Genomic DNA, 15,126 nt, shown 5'->3' with positions numbered 1-15,126 from the left:
GATTAGGATAATGATAATCTTGAATGAAGAGGAGGTAGGATTACAAGGCAGGATCAATCATCGGAAGATGGAGATATGATGAAAGAACTTACTTTTCTTTAGTGAAGGCGATTTGTTGTTGTCGTGAAGCTAAATAATGAAATGAAAAATAATTGGTCAGTTAGTCTTGTTGATGAGAAATGGTTTTGGGTCATAGCAATAATACGGCTATGTATAGAGGCCATTTTCATGCTTCAGTTACGATTTTAAAGCTTCTTTGTTTATATTTGAAATTGAAAAAAAAAATCGGATTCTTTAACTCAGTAGCTCTACTTAAAAAATGGATCAAGTTGTCAGAAAATTTTACTTACCAGCATATTTTCTGTTCTTTCGTTTGCGACATAAGCAATAGATTGTCACCGCCAACAAGATAACAAAGCCGCCCAAAATACCGCCCAACAAGATAGGACCAAATTTGGCAAATCCTCCTTCTTCAGCTGGTTCCCCTTTGGTTCCACCATCACCGCCGCCCGATTTTGGTGACGTGGTAGGTGGCATAACCGGTGCTAAAAGAAATTGAAAAAATAGATTGAAAACTACATCAATTAAAAATCCTTAAAAGCAAAAATAATTTATTCACAACATAATAAAACCAGACTCTAGGAATTCTTAAACTGTTTCTACTGCTGTTGCTTTTTTAATTGCAAATTTTACGCCTACCATAAGACATTTTCCCAAAAACACTTTCAGATTTTGAAGCAATAAAACTCTTGGAGCACAGAACGAGGGCTCCTTAGTTCACGCTTCTAAAAATATTAGTTTGTTTTATCTCCCACGAAATTCAAGTTTATCATACAAAACTTCTCTCCTTAGAACTTTTTCAATTTCATACTTTAATATAAATTGATTGCAAATTTCTAAACTTCAAACAAAGTTTGCGCAGTCGCCTTCGTGGAAGTCAAGTAGAGTTCCTTTTTTCGGCTTCAAAAAAATGTTTTCATTTATTTCTCCATCAGATAAAACTTCTTTTTTTCATAAATTAATCATGCACCAGTAGATTTAAAAAGGGAAGAAAATGAAAAGAAATTAAAAACCCTAAATTGATAATAATTTTTCCCAAGCCTCTCCTCCATAGAGTGTTACCGAGCTAAGAGTACAGGCCCAAACGTAAAAATACAAGACGAAGGAGTACACGAAATTCACAATAGCTAAGCTCAAGGAAGGAAAGATGGTCAGCTTTTTTCCATATAATTCTCACTTTTCTTCTAAAATAATGAACCTCCAAATCCAAAAAGTTTAAAAACATTCCTACGAAAGCTTTTCTAAAATTCAATTTGAGAATCTAAGTGAATTATTTCTTTTATACCTGAAGTACGAGGAGTACCCTTCATCCCCATGGTAAATTTCTGATACTCGAGAACCCGAAGAAGTAAAAATAAAAATGGTACCTGTCAACACAAACTTGGGTTTGTTAGCTTCACTCCGCACACCATTCTCACTTTCAGCCACAACTTGAAATTCCAAATCATCTCGGTCATCGCCTTTAAGATCATCTGGTTTGACCATAATCCCTTGCGATGGGCCCCCGGATGGAGTCGCAGATCGACGTTTACGGGCCGGTTCGGCTTGATCCTTGATAGAATCCTTTGGTATAATATAATCACGCCATTGGTGTTCCGAGCCACGAAGGCGGTATTGGGCGACGATTTGTTTGGCAGGTGGGCGGCCTGGGACGAGCTTTTCTTTCCATGTGATGACGTAACCGGCACGTGTTGCGTTCACAGTGACGTTGTATGGTGGGAAAGGTTTGTCTGCAGAGAAAGAAATGTAATAGGAAACTATTTAAGAAGAAATAGAAATGGAAAATTCACTAAAGTAAGGAATCATGACTTGAGAGGGCAGATAGGAGGAGACGAGTTTTTTCTTTCTCAAAATATTAAATCGACAACTTACCAACAATAAAGTCATTAAGAGTTCCGGGTACCATAACGTCTTTTTCCGATGGCAAAATGACAACTTTTCCAACCTTTTTGAATCCGCTTCCACCACGCACATTGGTTGCGCGGACGCTGAAGAAATAAGTTACTTTTGTATTTTGCGGAACGTTTTTGATCAAGCTTGATAACTGAAATTGTTTGAATTCTGTTTTTTGTTTGATGTTGCTTTCGATACCGTCAATCTTTTCCCATGAAAAATCATCCTCACTAGCGAGTCGTCCCCAAATCTCAAAAGATTGAGGCGAACCACCATCATACGCGCGCAACCAGCGAGCGAACACAACGCCACTTTCGACACTGACTTCGATCAAGGTTGGAGTACCAGGTTTTCCTATAGTACAAGAAAGAAATATTCAGGTTTAAAATAATGTTTCTTCGTACGATAATATTAATTCTACGCTAAATTAGTCTCAGAAGTAAAGATATGAAGTCCAAAGGCATTAAAGAACTTTCAAAGTCCAAATAAACGAAGAACTAAAAAAAACGAGTAGTATAAACACACCTTTAACAACCAATGTAGTTGACCTGTGAATTTCACCCGCTTCAGATCGAACAATACAAGCATAAGATCCCGCATCTGAGCCCCGCACGTCACGGATATTCAATTTGCCGATGGATTCTGTTTTGAATCGTTCACCATCTTTGATTTTCTTGTTATTGTGACCCCACGTGATCACAGGCTTAGGGATACCTCCGGATGCACAGTCAAGTGTGACTGTGTCTCCTTCAAGAACGTCGACTGTTCCTTGTGCTTTGTTGAAAAACGAGGGTGGGGCTAAAAAAGGAAATTTATAAAAAACATGATGCAAGTTTTCTTTTTCTCTAAGAATGAACAGATTCCACGGTTAGACAAGTATTTCGTAGAATTTAACAAAACTTACCCTATGTAAAAAGATTATAGAAAAGTCTGTTAAATTTAGAGTGAAATATTTGTTGTTGTTTTTTGTTTTGTTGATTAAATTACTTACAGAAGACGATCAGTTCCGTATGTCTTTTTTCACCGCTTCCCAGATCACTGTACGGTGCACAAGTATAATTTTTCGCGTCCGTGGTACCAATATTCCGGATGATCAAAGAACCGTTGCTCGATACAGAATACTTTTTGTCGGGTGTGTTCTTGATACGTTCTCCGTTCGGGAACAGCCAACGAAAATTGACACCAGGATTACCTTGAGCCGTGCATGGAAGAACGGCCGTTTTGTGAACGTAGATTTTGACGGACGGTAAGATGTAGATGATGACTGGGACGTCTGAAAAAAGGAAACATAATACACTAAAATCTTAATTCTCGTTCATGATAAAAAGGAATAGATTTTTGTCTTTTAGGATCTTCAAAAAAAGACTTTGAAGGAAAAACTCGTACTGGTGATTACATGAAATTTCAAGTGTCGGTTGGTTAGCAGATAAAAAAACTTTCAGTGAAAGTAAAAAATTGACCGGATTAAACATTTTTAAATGAAGAACCAAGAATCAAGAATAGAATGAAAAAAAAAATTCTTACATTTGACATTCAAGAACATGGTCTTGGTGATGGTAACTTCATCTTCGAATCTCTTGGTAGTCACCAAACATTGGTACAATCCCAAATCACCTCGTTTCACTGGATCCAAAAATAATGTTCCATTCACGTCAACAGATGCACGATCACGGTATTTTTCGAGCACGTTGACGCCATCTTTCTTCCAAACGATTCTGTCACCTGGCAACACTTTGAGTTTCCCGCACGGTAGAAAAGCTTCTTCGTTTTCAACGGCGACTTCATAGTTGGCAGGCTTCACTTCTGTTGGGAGTAAAAGATACAAACTAATTGTAAACAAAAGTTTCATACTTTTTTTTTTCGAAATTGTTTTTTGTTGTTGTTTATTATAATTTATCGGCTGTACACGTTAGCTTTGTTTCATTATTCACAGCTGGAAAAAAATGGAATTCAATCAATGATTACAAGAGTTAGTAAGGAAAGTTCAACTCCCGGATTCCCAAAGAGAAATTTAAGAAGGCCTAATACCCCCTACAAAATCACTCACCCGAATAGGCAATCGAGACAAAAATCAACAAAAGTCGAAACATCGAGACACATTTGAAAGATTCAAAAAAACACTAAACCAAAAATTCGTCGAAGAACAACAAGAATAAAATAATCACTAAAAACAGGATCAGACTTTGTGATCTGTTCACTTGTTCATCGATTTTTTTAACAAAATGCGGAATACCAGTAGGAACTCAACTACTATAAGGAAGGATTACATTAATGAACCCACTTAACTTCCATACGAAAATTAGCAATTTGAATGCTTGAAGCATCCTTAATGACTATCGATAAGCGATAGATCAAGTGAAAGCTTATTTACTTAATGGTATACCAATTACAAAAATCCGCAATAGTGAAAACTTTATAAGAACATGGACAAAAGAAGATGCCAAACCTTTTTAACTCAAGTCGATTTTGAATCTTGACTCCTGTAATTTCTAGTTTGCCTTTAAGACTATAGCCGACATTTTATGTTCGAAGTGTTCATCTAAAATTCTCTGAGGAAACTTAGTGCATATCAAACCCCATATAGGTTTTATAGTATTCTAATACATGACCAAACCGTAATACAGTATTATATCGTAGAGAATGGTATGCAATAATATGACATTTAAAAAACCAACAAATCACATATGATCGCTAATTAAGAGAAAAGAACTTCAGGGTTTAGGTCATCTTCTTTTTGTAGACAAAAAGTGCTTCAGATAAAATTTCTTTCAAAGTTAAATTTTTCTTTTCTTCTTTTTGGTAATCATTATAACTTTTACCGTGATTACTTTCTTGCAAGATAGCATGAAATGATATGTGTTATCTGATTGCATTATGTCATCAACAATTTCGAATACAATTATAGTAAAGTTCAAAAACACAAGTTGACTTCTTTAAAGTTTAAGTAAAGGTCAAGCATGAATCAAATGTATTAGCTTGATGACTTGAATCCTTAGAAAATTTGTAAAAATTCACCCAATCTTTTTGTCAATGATTAAGTATTCTTGTTGATAAAGACAGCTTATGGAAAGGGATAGGGCACTGGAAAAATCTATTGAAGGAAGTGCATTCTAGGTGATACAGATCTCAACATTTTTGCCCACGTGGTAATAAAAAGCAACATTTTGATTTAAAATCAATTTGGCAGTGTGAGAAAATTCAGCCAAATTCAAATTGGTTTGTTGTTGGAGATTTAAAACTGAAATAATATGTCAGTCATCCGTAATCAGTTAAGACAATGGATGTTCTATAAATCAAAATCTTATTCCAAAAAGAGGATTATAAATTCATGAATGAAGAAAAATATAGAAACATATTACTATGAAACTATGAAGAATAGCAGGCCATGTGGTAAAATTAGTGGGTTCAGAAAAAACGTGAAAAAATTGGAAAGCAGATTAAAGTATGAGAAAAAATTGAAAAAGAGTGAGAAGAGAACCATATGGTGGTCTTATGTGAGAAAAGAAGACCGAGACATGAAAAATGAAAATTGAGGTTTTTTATATTTCCTGAGCTGAGGTTTTTAGGCTAGCCAAGATCACGTCATGATTGATGGACTTGAATAAGAGCCTATATATTTAGAAAGCGAAAACGTTAAAGGGGTAATGACTGGTTGAAAAATTGAAGAAAAAGAGAGATCTTTCAGTGTGTTTAGCCATAGCCTTTACAGGTTTGAAGAATCAGAATTAAAACAACAATTTAAAAACTCAATGCAATTTTGAAAGTGACAAGTCAGATCATTAAAATCAAATTGACTTGATGTAACATTCACACGAAAATGGGTAGCCGAAACAGATGATGCATAACATAATATTTTTTCATCTCACAAAAACATAATTAATGACAGGCACAAAAAAGGGACATGCAAAAAATCAAACATAAGTGCGAAAGATGTGATTAAATAAGAAACACTTGATTTTCTCAATACATTCCGATTTCCCGAAATCATTTCCGTTTATTTACTGCGAGATGTTTTTATAATATCAAGTGAGAAATCTCAAAAGAAAAAATTGAAATGTAATATGTGTTATATGTAATACATTATAACACATATTATGAAGAAAAGAATAATATAAGAAATAAAAGATACCTACTTTTTCGACACCAAAAGGTTGGAGTTATAGAAATCAACAAGATAACAACAATAATATGTAATCTGTTTTCCATCTTTGCCATGTTATACGTATGTAATTCGTGTTATGTCAAATTTTGTAATATGTTATAAGGTCGTATTTTGTATCAGGTCGTCATTTAAAGTTATATTTCTAAGTCACTGAATGCAGTTTTGTCAAATTTAGTTTTTAATGTTTCTAAATCAATACCAAATATAAATTTAGAGATGTTTGTATCGACAAAAAACGAAACTTAGCTTTTAAGCTTATGACATTATTCAAAACTGAATTCTGAAAATGAAGACTAACTGATCTAAAAAAGGTTAGAAAATACTGTTTTAAGCCTCTAGATAGTCTTGCCATAGCTGACAAAAGATACTAAATCCAACTATATTATCTGAATATTTTGATATACTATAACTTTTTCTTTTCTCCACTTACAGTTATACCCACTCAAACTTCTTGTTGCACTTATCACCAACCATACCAACATCATTATCAAAACACTGTAACAAATTTTGATTCAAAATCAAAGAAAAATATCATATCGACCAATCAAAAAAGTTCAAAATGATCACGTGACTGTTGAAGCTCTTGTTGTTTTTAATCTAAACAAACCTCTTTAACTGGTAAACACTTCTACACAATATTGATGACGTTGTTGAAATTTCCCATTTGCAATATTTTTTTGATTCTTGACTTTTGTTTTTCAATGACACTTAGTCAAACTTTGAAGATGACAAAATTAGTCAAAAAATACTTGAAAACTTGACAAAAATCGACAGCAGGTTAAACAAAACAATATTTCATCATATAATTATATAATATGCTAAAAACCAGGTACTTTAAAGATCCTACCTAAACTTGAGATCTAATTCTAAATGAACTTTGAAAAATTCAAACATATCTAACTTTAGCAACAACTTCTTCACTAAAGCTAAAATCTTCAATTTTTCCTATTTTTCCATTTTTATATAATATAGCAATAATCAATCATCATTTAAACTAGAAATTCTAGAAGAGCTGGTGATCTATAAATTATGGGACACATTCTGACTAATTTTGACATTTCTATCGAAAGGGGCAATACTTTAATATTAAACACCTTTTGGAGAACTAAACATTGCTTGACTGTATCTGTCAAACTAACAAAAGGCTTGAAACTTCGTGAATGGAACATGAACATTTGTCGGTAATATCTAAAGATCTTTTTTACTTCTTCTTGAAAGAGCCTCAAGCTGAGTAGAATGATTATTTCATTATGGCATTATTATTGTATCTGATGACTGAATACTGGATACTAAAAATAAAGAAAACTGTCAAACTTAAATTTACACTAAAAATATTGTATTGGGTATTGTGAATAATACTCAGACAAAGACAGGAAGGACTATATTTAAAAGTTCGCTAAAATTCTGACCAGCTTTTCATCACGTTGGAATGCTCAGAATCACTATATTTTTAAACTAAAGTTATTCAAAACTTAAATATTTTCTTAAAAAGCGGTAACTAAAATTTACAAACCAATATATTAAAGCTCCATTTACTTTATAGCAGTTTCCTAGCCGAAATAACAAGTCTAAATTCAATCAATGACAAGATTAAATTGACTGTAAATTTTATTTATATACACAAAACTAGATTGAGAACTAAGCCCTAATAGTCTTTCCTTTCTTTCCTTTCTAAAGAACTAAAAACTAGAAACGAAACAGTTTCAAACTTCCTGAACGCTACCATATCTGATGATGTATCTATATGACAAAAAGACTTTGAAAATCTCTTCTGAGTCTACTCGACACCGCTGGGGTATAGATTACAAACCGTCCTATATAGCAGTACAGGCGATTAACTTGTAATATTTAAAAACACTTTCTTCTCAAAAGAACGATAGTGAATGACAGCGCTTAAAGCTTTGAGAACTCTTTGAGAAGGTATACCTGCATCGATTATCAATTGATGAAAAAACTCAGTACAGCTGAGCTCTTTTTCGAATGAGCGTGTGATCAAAGGATGATATAACTCTCTCTTTATAATACGTACCTTTCTATGACACATCTAGCCTACGGCTGACTGGAACGCCCTAAAGAACAAAATGACTACAAAATGGCTGAAATCTGTTAAATACTAGTCTTCGAAGTACAGAATTGCGAGACTCGTAGGTACAAACTATCTCCCAATATCTTTTTCTAATCTGATTTTTCATAGTATAATACTGTGATGAAAAATAAAAACCCAAAATAAATGAAAACTAGTATTCTACCCTCACACACTGTCAAGAAAAAATTGATACGATAATAAGCCTTTTGTATTGAAAATGCTGAGAAATTCTCATAACAATGTATTTGAAAGAAAGGGGGCAGCGACATGAAAATATGCTATAAATTGAAAATGGGATTTTAAAAGTGAAATGCCGCGACTACATCGTAGCCTATACGGGCTATTATTATAACTAGAGAGTATCAATTTATTAAATATTTTGGTTATCATAAATGAAAAGAAAGATATATGTAAAAAAAGTCACACTGACTCAAAGAAAACGTAATCAGTTTAGCACGGAAACGTCTCGCTATTATCACGTGCCCACAAGCGGTATAAACAAATCTCAAAAGAAACTAGCGACTATTTTCTGCTTGACGAATGATAATACTATTTTTTAATATATTGAGATTTATGTGTTACACTGAGTTCCTTAATAAAACTTATACAACGAGCAAGAAATTTATGAATGATTGAACGCCTGGTTCTTACTAGCAATGAAGGTAATTCTGCACCTAAATAGACTAGACTAGTACTTTCTCACAATTCTCTCGATCCAGAAAAAAAGGAAATACTATCATTAGAAACTACCCATACTCCAGTTAATACCATTTTTCAAAATCTCATCCTACAGTATTGTAAATATGCCACAATGTCGACAGGTGCCCAGAAGACAAAACTTATGTCAAATACGAAATAAACTACTCGCATATTGATTATATACTACTCATAAACATAAATCGAGTAATACTGCTCTATGAGCTAGATCGCTTCAATTACTGATCTATCAGCAAAGTAAACATGAAATCTTGCTAAATCACTGAAAACAAATCAGTTATCATACAAAAAGAAAATCCTAGTAAATCCTAGCTAACGAGATAAATGAGGGGCCGCGAAGAAAACAGGACAGGCTACACTAGAGTAATTAAGAGCTATTATTTACTGCAATCTTGTATGTCTATGGGATATAGGAAGTCTTCGACGTAATTTTTTTCTATAGCATACACATTACAAACTAAGTAGACGACAAGTTGAAAGGTCTATTGAGAATATATGAAAGGTGTAATCTGGAGCAAAGTACATAATTGAACTTCACTGACAAACTAACCAAGATTTTGGAAATTGAAAGAGGAAACCATGGCTTATCTTCCTCCTTTTCTAGATCATTAAATATATGTATGGAGAAGTGCAAAGCAATGATTTTGGTGGGTTTTGATGACTTTTCATCATTGCCAATTATTAGAGCTAATCTAAATAAATTGTTTAACAAGATAACTACTTGTGGTTACAATGCTAAGGTGACGCCCCTCTTTTACTAAAGTGGGTTGTGCCTTTTTGAAAATCTACTGTAGCGAAAATGTTATCTTAAGTTGACAAGATAACTGGTCTTTGCTGATAGATCCTCCTTCTTGATACCTGACTCATAATCAAATTACGTAATAATCGAAATCTTATTTGAACATCATATATTTTGATGATTACATTAAATCTCAGCTGAGACAGTTGCGATAGGTTCCGCAACACTATGGAAAGCCCGGTCAACAGTCATCTAAAAGAATTGTTTCCTTTATGAGTCCAAAAAGCGTCGAGCAAGAGCTGTTGTCAACTTGTCACAGTTTCTATGTCAGTATATTTGTTAGTCTTAATGGCAATGGAAAATTCAGTCAATTTCAGTACACCGAATACATGATTTGAAAAGGATTAATAAAAGTACAAGTACGGTAAAGCGAGGGGATCATTCAAGTGAGATCCAAACCACGTAGAATCTATCGCAGTCATCTCTAAAGCAACACCATAACCAAAACAACAAAAAGAAAATTCTCACAAACAACACACGAGGACAGGATGAGAATAAAGTGAATCAGGAAGCCAGACAAAGAAGATTTACAACTTGACCAAGGTAAGCTTCATTGATCTTTCATGACTTCTTTAACAGACCAAGCGTCAACACGTTTGACACCTCTCATCAGACACACACACACACACAAAGTTTAAGTCAAGATTTTCACATATTGTATCTACAAGCTTGTCTGTTGAAAGTGATGAAATCGAAGAAAAAAAGTTGAAATCGCGAAGTTTTTAAGATTATAGTATATTATCCATGTGTTTTTTAAGCTTTATTAAGATCTTTTAAAACGCGACACGAGAGGGGAGTTCGTTTAAAGAGGAAACACACTGATTGAGAATTTGAGGTTTTGACACCTTATGATCATTTTTGGAAACTCATAGTGATTAGAGTCATTGCATCGTGACCTTGATCAAGTGGCTGACGATAAGAAACGTCATTGAGTCTATATAACAAACTTACCCCACGTTTTACGTTTGAAATGAAAAATATTTCTCTGTTTTTTGTTGATGATCTACCATCAATCAGTTTTCGTGAATAATCTCCAAAAATTTCAAATTAAACACAACAATGACAATAGCCTGACAAAGCAGACAAAAAATTCTCCGTGATTAGCAACGAGTCAAACTTCTAAATCAATCAGCAAGAAACCAAACTAGCCAAAACCAAAACTTTCATTCAAATATTTTATCAAAAAACAGCAACAGACGGTTCTGACTAGAGTAGAACCATGCACCAACGCAAGATAATAATAATAGATTAAATGTATTTTAAGTGCTAATTTACTCCAAGTAATTTGTCCAATATAGATTTAGGATATTCGAAACTGACAAATCAAAAAAACCGACAAAAAGAATTGACGTGAGATTGGGCTTTTCCAGAAAAAAATCGTGCACCCCCTGTTGAGGAGGTCAATTTCCGTTCCAAGGGGGTAAGGTTTGAAATGCAGTGGAATTCCATAAGGGTAGACGAATATCCGTCAAAAATAAGCGGAATTCCAAGGGGGTAATGATTGAAAAATTGCAAACATTTGGAATTCCAGAGGGGTATGATCCTAAAATTGCCTGGAATTCCAAGGGGGTAGGTCACAAAAGGTTGGACCTCCTCAACAGGGGGTGCACGGTTTTTTTTCTGGAAAAGCCCATTATAATGTCAATCCGAACTTTTAATTATTTTTGGGAAAAAATGAACCGTAAATTTTCCAGAGATGATTTTGAACTCAAATAGCCTGACTAAAGCAGACAAAAAATTCTCCGTGATTAGTAATGAGTCAAACTTCTAAATCAATCAGCCAGAAACCAAACTAGCCAAAACTAAAACTTTCATTCACATATTTTATCAAAAAACAGCAACAGACGGTTCTGACTAGAACCATGCACCAATGCAAGATCTCTCGAAAATTAAATTATTTCTATTTCTCGCGAATAGCATCAAAAATCAATACCATTTAGCAAAAGTCAACACCGAATTAACTCTCTACTACTATTTTCCCGCGAGCCGACTAAAGATGTCTGAATATCACACAAATACCTAAATAAACATTAAGAATTAATACAGCTTTCTGATGTCACTACTAAAATATACCAATAGCAATAAAGCCAGCTGTTTGTCGAAGCACTAAACTCTGCTCAAGTTAGAAAAATGAAGAATTTTCTCGGTATAGCACCCTCATAAAAAATGGCTTTTTAGACGACGCATACAAAATACACCTTAGACATCAACTGTCGGAAGGTTATCCTTGTATGAAAGAAAGATACATTACAGTTTAGCATTGAAGGAAAATACCATAGGTATACAGTAAAGGGTCTAAGAGAAAGAACAACCAAAAGTTAGTCCATATGATGGATTAAAGACGTACGGTATGTTAAATGAATGCTAAAAGAATGTACATATTTATATCAAGATGGTAGAGGAATAAAAGAGTTTGAGAGGTCCTAGAGGGAACAAGAGTGAAAGAAGTGAGTTTGTTTTGAAACTGAGAGAAGCATGCTAGAACATGAATCTTTGAATGCGTTTTGTTACATCTGGAAATTTTAAAAGAGAAATATGATTTTTAAAAGAATACATACGTTAAAAACGAAAGTATACAAGTAGAAACACCAATCCTTTTAAGCGCTGATATGAAAAAAGTCAGTAGAAGGTTACTTCAATGTCAAATCTCCAAGTAACTTTGAACATCAAAGATTGATAAAATGTAAAAAGTTTTTTTTTTATTCAAAAAATTTTATATTTTCATATCTTGCACTTCAATCAAGGTAATCTGAATAAGTGCAACAAACATAAGCGAGGTGAACTTTTGAAGTCAAAACAATCAAGGTGTAAAATAAAATATTTTCATGCTATTTTGGCGTGCACCAAGCTGAAAAATTCGTAAATCGTCATGAAATTAAAGATCAAATAAAATAAACACTCGTTAAAAATATCATCTACTATAAAAAAAACTTAAAAAAATCAGTAATCTACTGGAAAAACATTGAAGTTTTTAACAATACGGCAGACAAAATCATGAGAGCATCATTCAAGAAATTGACCAGTACTATACTGTACTGGATTGGTCATCGCCACTACCAAACCTTTCCACCAAGATTTTTATAGAGATTTCAACACAGAGAACATAGATTAGCTCTGACCTTTCTGACCACCAGTAACTAGAAACTCTTAGGGAAAAAAATGTTAAAAAATAAGAACAATGAAAACCAGATTCGAGTTCTATAGAAATCAATAGTCTAATGATGACAAGAGTGTAGAGGGCAAAGACTATCAAAAAAATTCTTAAATCGCAGATAAGCTTTCTATTGATTTGCGGAGTCCTTCAAATGTCATTTTGTCTGAGCCAGGGTCTTGGAAATACATTAAGTTGATGAAAGTTTAAAATCAAGGAAGGCTGTAAAAGGTGTTAAGTTAAATACGATTTAACACTTTGGTAAAATTGGAATCAAGGAGGTAAGTTGGGTTTCGCTTTTTGAAGGTATTTTTGGGAGGTTTTATGTTTCTCAAGCTGCTTGGCGCGTGGTTAGAGGGGAGTAGTTAAGAGGAGCTGTTTTTTCATCTTTTCCGAAACCAAATCAAGTTTTGAGTAGAAGATTATAAGTTTAAAGTCGCCTTTCTTAGACGAGATGTACGTTTTTGTGTTCAAAATTCATTCGAAAATTCAAGTTTTGGTTTTTGAAAAAAGATACTATTTTTGGATGAAGGTGAAAGGATTTTTGTTGAAAGTCTTGCTGAGAAACTTCACGAGATTTACGTACAAAAAGTCTTTAAAACGAGTAAAGCTTAGAATAAAGAATAGAGTAAAAGACCTTGGGAAAGAATAACCCAGGGTAGAATTTTAATCTACAGTGAATCTGAGAACCGGGTGAAATGCAAAATTCAAGTATTGTAATATTTGTGTTCTTGGGCCTGATACTAGGTCTGGGATAAAATCTTATGAATTTGACGTACGTAATACGTACGTAGAAAGGCTCTTAAGGGGGAGATGACGCCGTCAATCCATCACGTTGAGTCATCAAGTGGAAACGACAAAACAACGATTAATAATTAACACGTAGCCATACTCTTTAGCACCTTATTTGTGCCAACAAAAGATAGGATAGGGTATCATTTTTCAAAACTGTCACTACAAATGTCAACAAAACCCATACCTTTTTTGTTTCACTCTCAAAAAGTCATTGACATAAAGAAAACAAACACTTGGTACTGAACAAAGCAGTGATGTTTAAAGTAGAAAGTTTGAGTGAAATAGGATATACTTTAAAACCACCTTTTGAACTAGAAGCTATACTTTGAAGGTACATTTGGAAATGTAAAATAACGGATTATGTACAAAAGAATAAACGTCATATAAAACATGACAATTTTCAAACAAACTCAAGAATATGATACGTTAGACGTCCAAACTCTGATTTCCTGAGTTCCAAAAAATTTGGAAATATTAAACATCCCAGAACAAGATAGAGCTCAGAAATCACAACCCATTCAAAACTCGATTGAAATGGAAGTATAGTTCAACCAAAAATCAAAAAAAGTCACACAAAAAACTAACAGCTCTCTAGAAAAAATGGCACAGTGGGACCAAAAATATGGAAGAAAAAAAAAGGGAAACCGAGTGCGTGTAAAAATAAATAGAAAATGTTCTTCTCTATGACCCTTTTTGAGTTCTGATCAATGCGCAGTAAAGAAGTAAGAATAGGGGATTACTTTTAGCTTTTTTTTAAAAGGGGTAAAAGACCCTTTTTTAACCCCTTTTTGAAGCATCGGTCTTCAGTCAGTAACCTACCGACAAACAGAAAAAGCAAAAAATTGATGAAGAAGGAAAAGAAAAAAGAAGGAAAAAAAGAGGTGAAAATTGAATTAAAATAAGTGTGCCCCTTTGCCCTCTTAAAACATGGGGATACTAATGGGTAGCGAGACTTTAATGTGAGAAAGGGGGAAATCAGAAACCCAAAAAGTAAATGGCCAAGTGACTTTTATCTGATAATCAGAATGTGTTTTCCTTGTGTTGTTCATATCAAAATACAAAGAAAATAGAAATTATTTAGGCCCATGAATGAGTTTTAGATCCCAAGATTTTTTTTAATATCTATAAAAAAAATTTGAGCCTTGAATCTTCATTTCAGAGACTGAATAAAAAAAGGTTAAAATTGATATAAAGATCGCCCCCCTGGAATTAATTGAATACACTATCATAACACCTATTTGGCAAATGCAAAATTTTTCAATATTCAAATATAACTGGTGAAAGAGACTTACCTTTGATGGTGAACAAACCCATGCAGAGAATCAAAATCCATGTCGAGTCCATTCCATAAAAATATCCAAAAAATCCAAAAAAATTATCCAAGTTTATTTTCAATAGGTTTCTATCTGGTTATTGTTGTCTATTTCTTGTTTTGAAACGGAAAAAAGAAGATATTTTGAAAG

At 33.6% G+C, this 15,126-nt stretch overlaps 2 protein-coding genes across 3 annotated transcripts in view; one reads left to right on the top strand and one right to left on the bottom strand.

The window, feature by feature from the left end:
- Positions 1 to 15,126, top strand: part of LOC136807400 (general transcription factor IIF subunit 2-like) — a 90,937-nt gene that overhangs the window by 48,550 nt on the left and 27,261 nt on the right. The gene's annotated exons all lie outside the window — the stretch shown is intronic.
- LOC136807395 (uncharacterized) overlaps positions 1 to 15,126 on the bottom strand; it is a 42,954-nt gene that overhangs the window by 2,632 nt on the left and 25,196 nt on the right. For both annotated transcript variants that reach the window (XM_067063976.1, XM_067063977.1), the window contains 7 exons: positions 3,478 to 3,756; positions 2,945 to 3,226; positions 2,479 to 2,751; positions 1,933 to 2,307; positions 1,428 to 1,790; positions 351 to 545; positions 93 to 129 (listed from right to left, as the gene is read on the bottom strand). In XM_067063976.1, the coding sequence (XP_066920077.1) occupies positions 93 to 129; positions 351 to 545; positions 1,428 to 1,790; positions 1,933 to 2,307; positions 2,479 to 2,751; positions 2,945 to 3,226; positions 3,478 to 3,756 (1,804 nt within the window). The remainder of the gene's footprint in view (positions 1 to 92; positions 130 to 350; positions 546 to 1,427; positions 1,791 to 1,932; positions 2,308 to 2,478; positions 2,752 to 2,944; positions 3,227 to 3,477; positions 3,757 to 15,126) is intronic.

This window comes from Clytia hemisphaerica, unplaced genomic scaffold, assembly GCF_902728285.1.
Source record: "Clytia hemisphaerica strain Z4C2 unplaced genomic scaffold, Clytia hemisphaerica genome assembly, whole genome shotgun sequence".
NCBI classification, from domain to species: domain Eukaryota; kingdom Metazoa; phylum Cnidaria; class Hydrozoa; order Leptothecata; family Clytiidae; genus Clytia; species Clytia hemisphaerica.
Note: the sequence above shows the minus strand (reverse complement) of the source record. Positions and strands in the feature narration are given on the sequence as shown.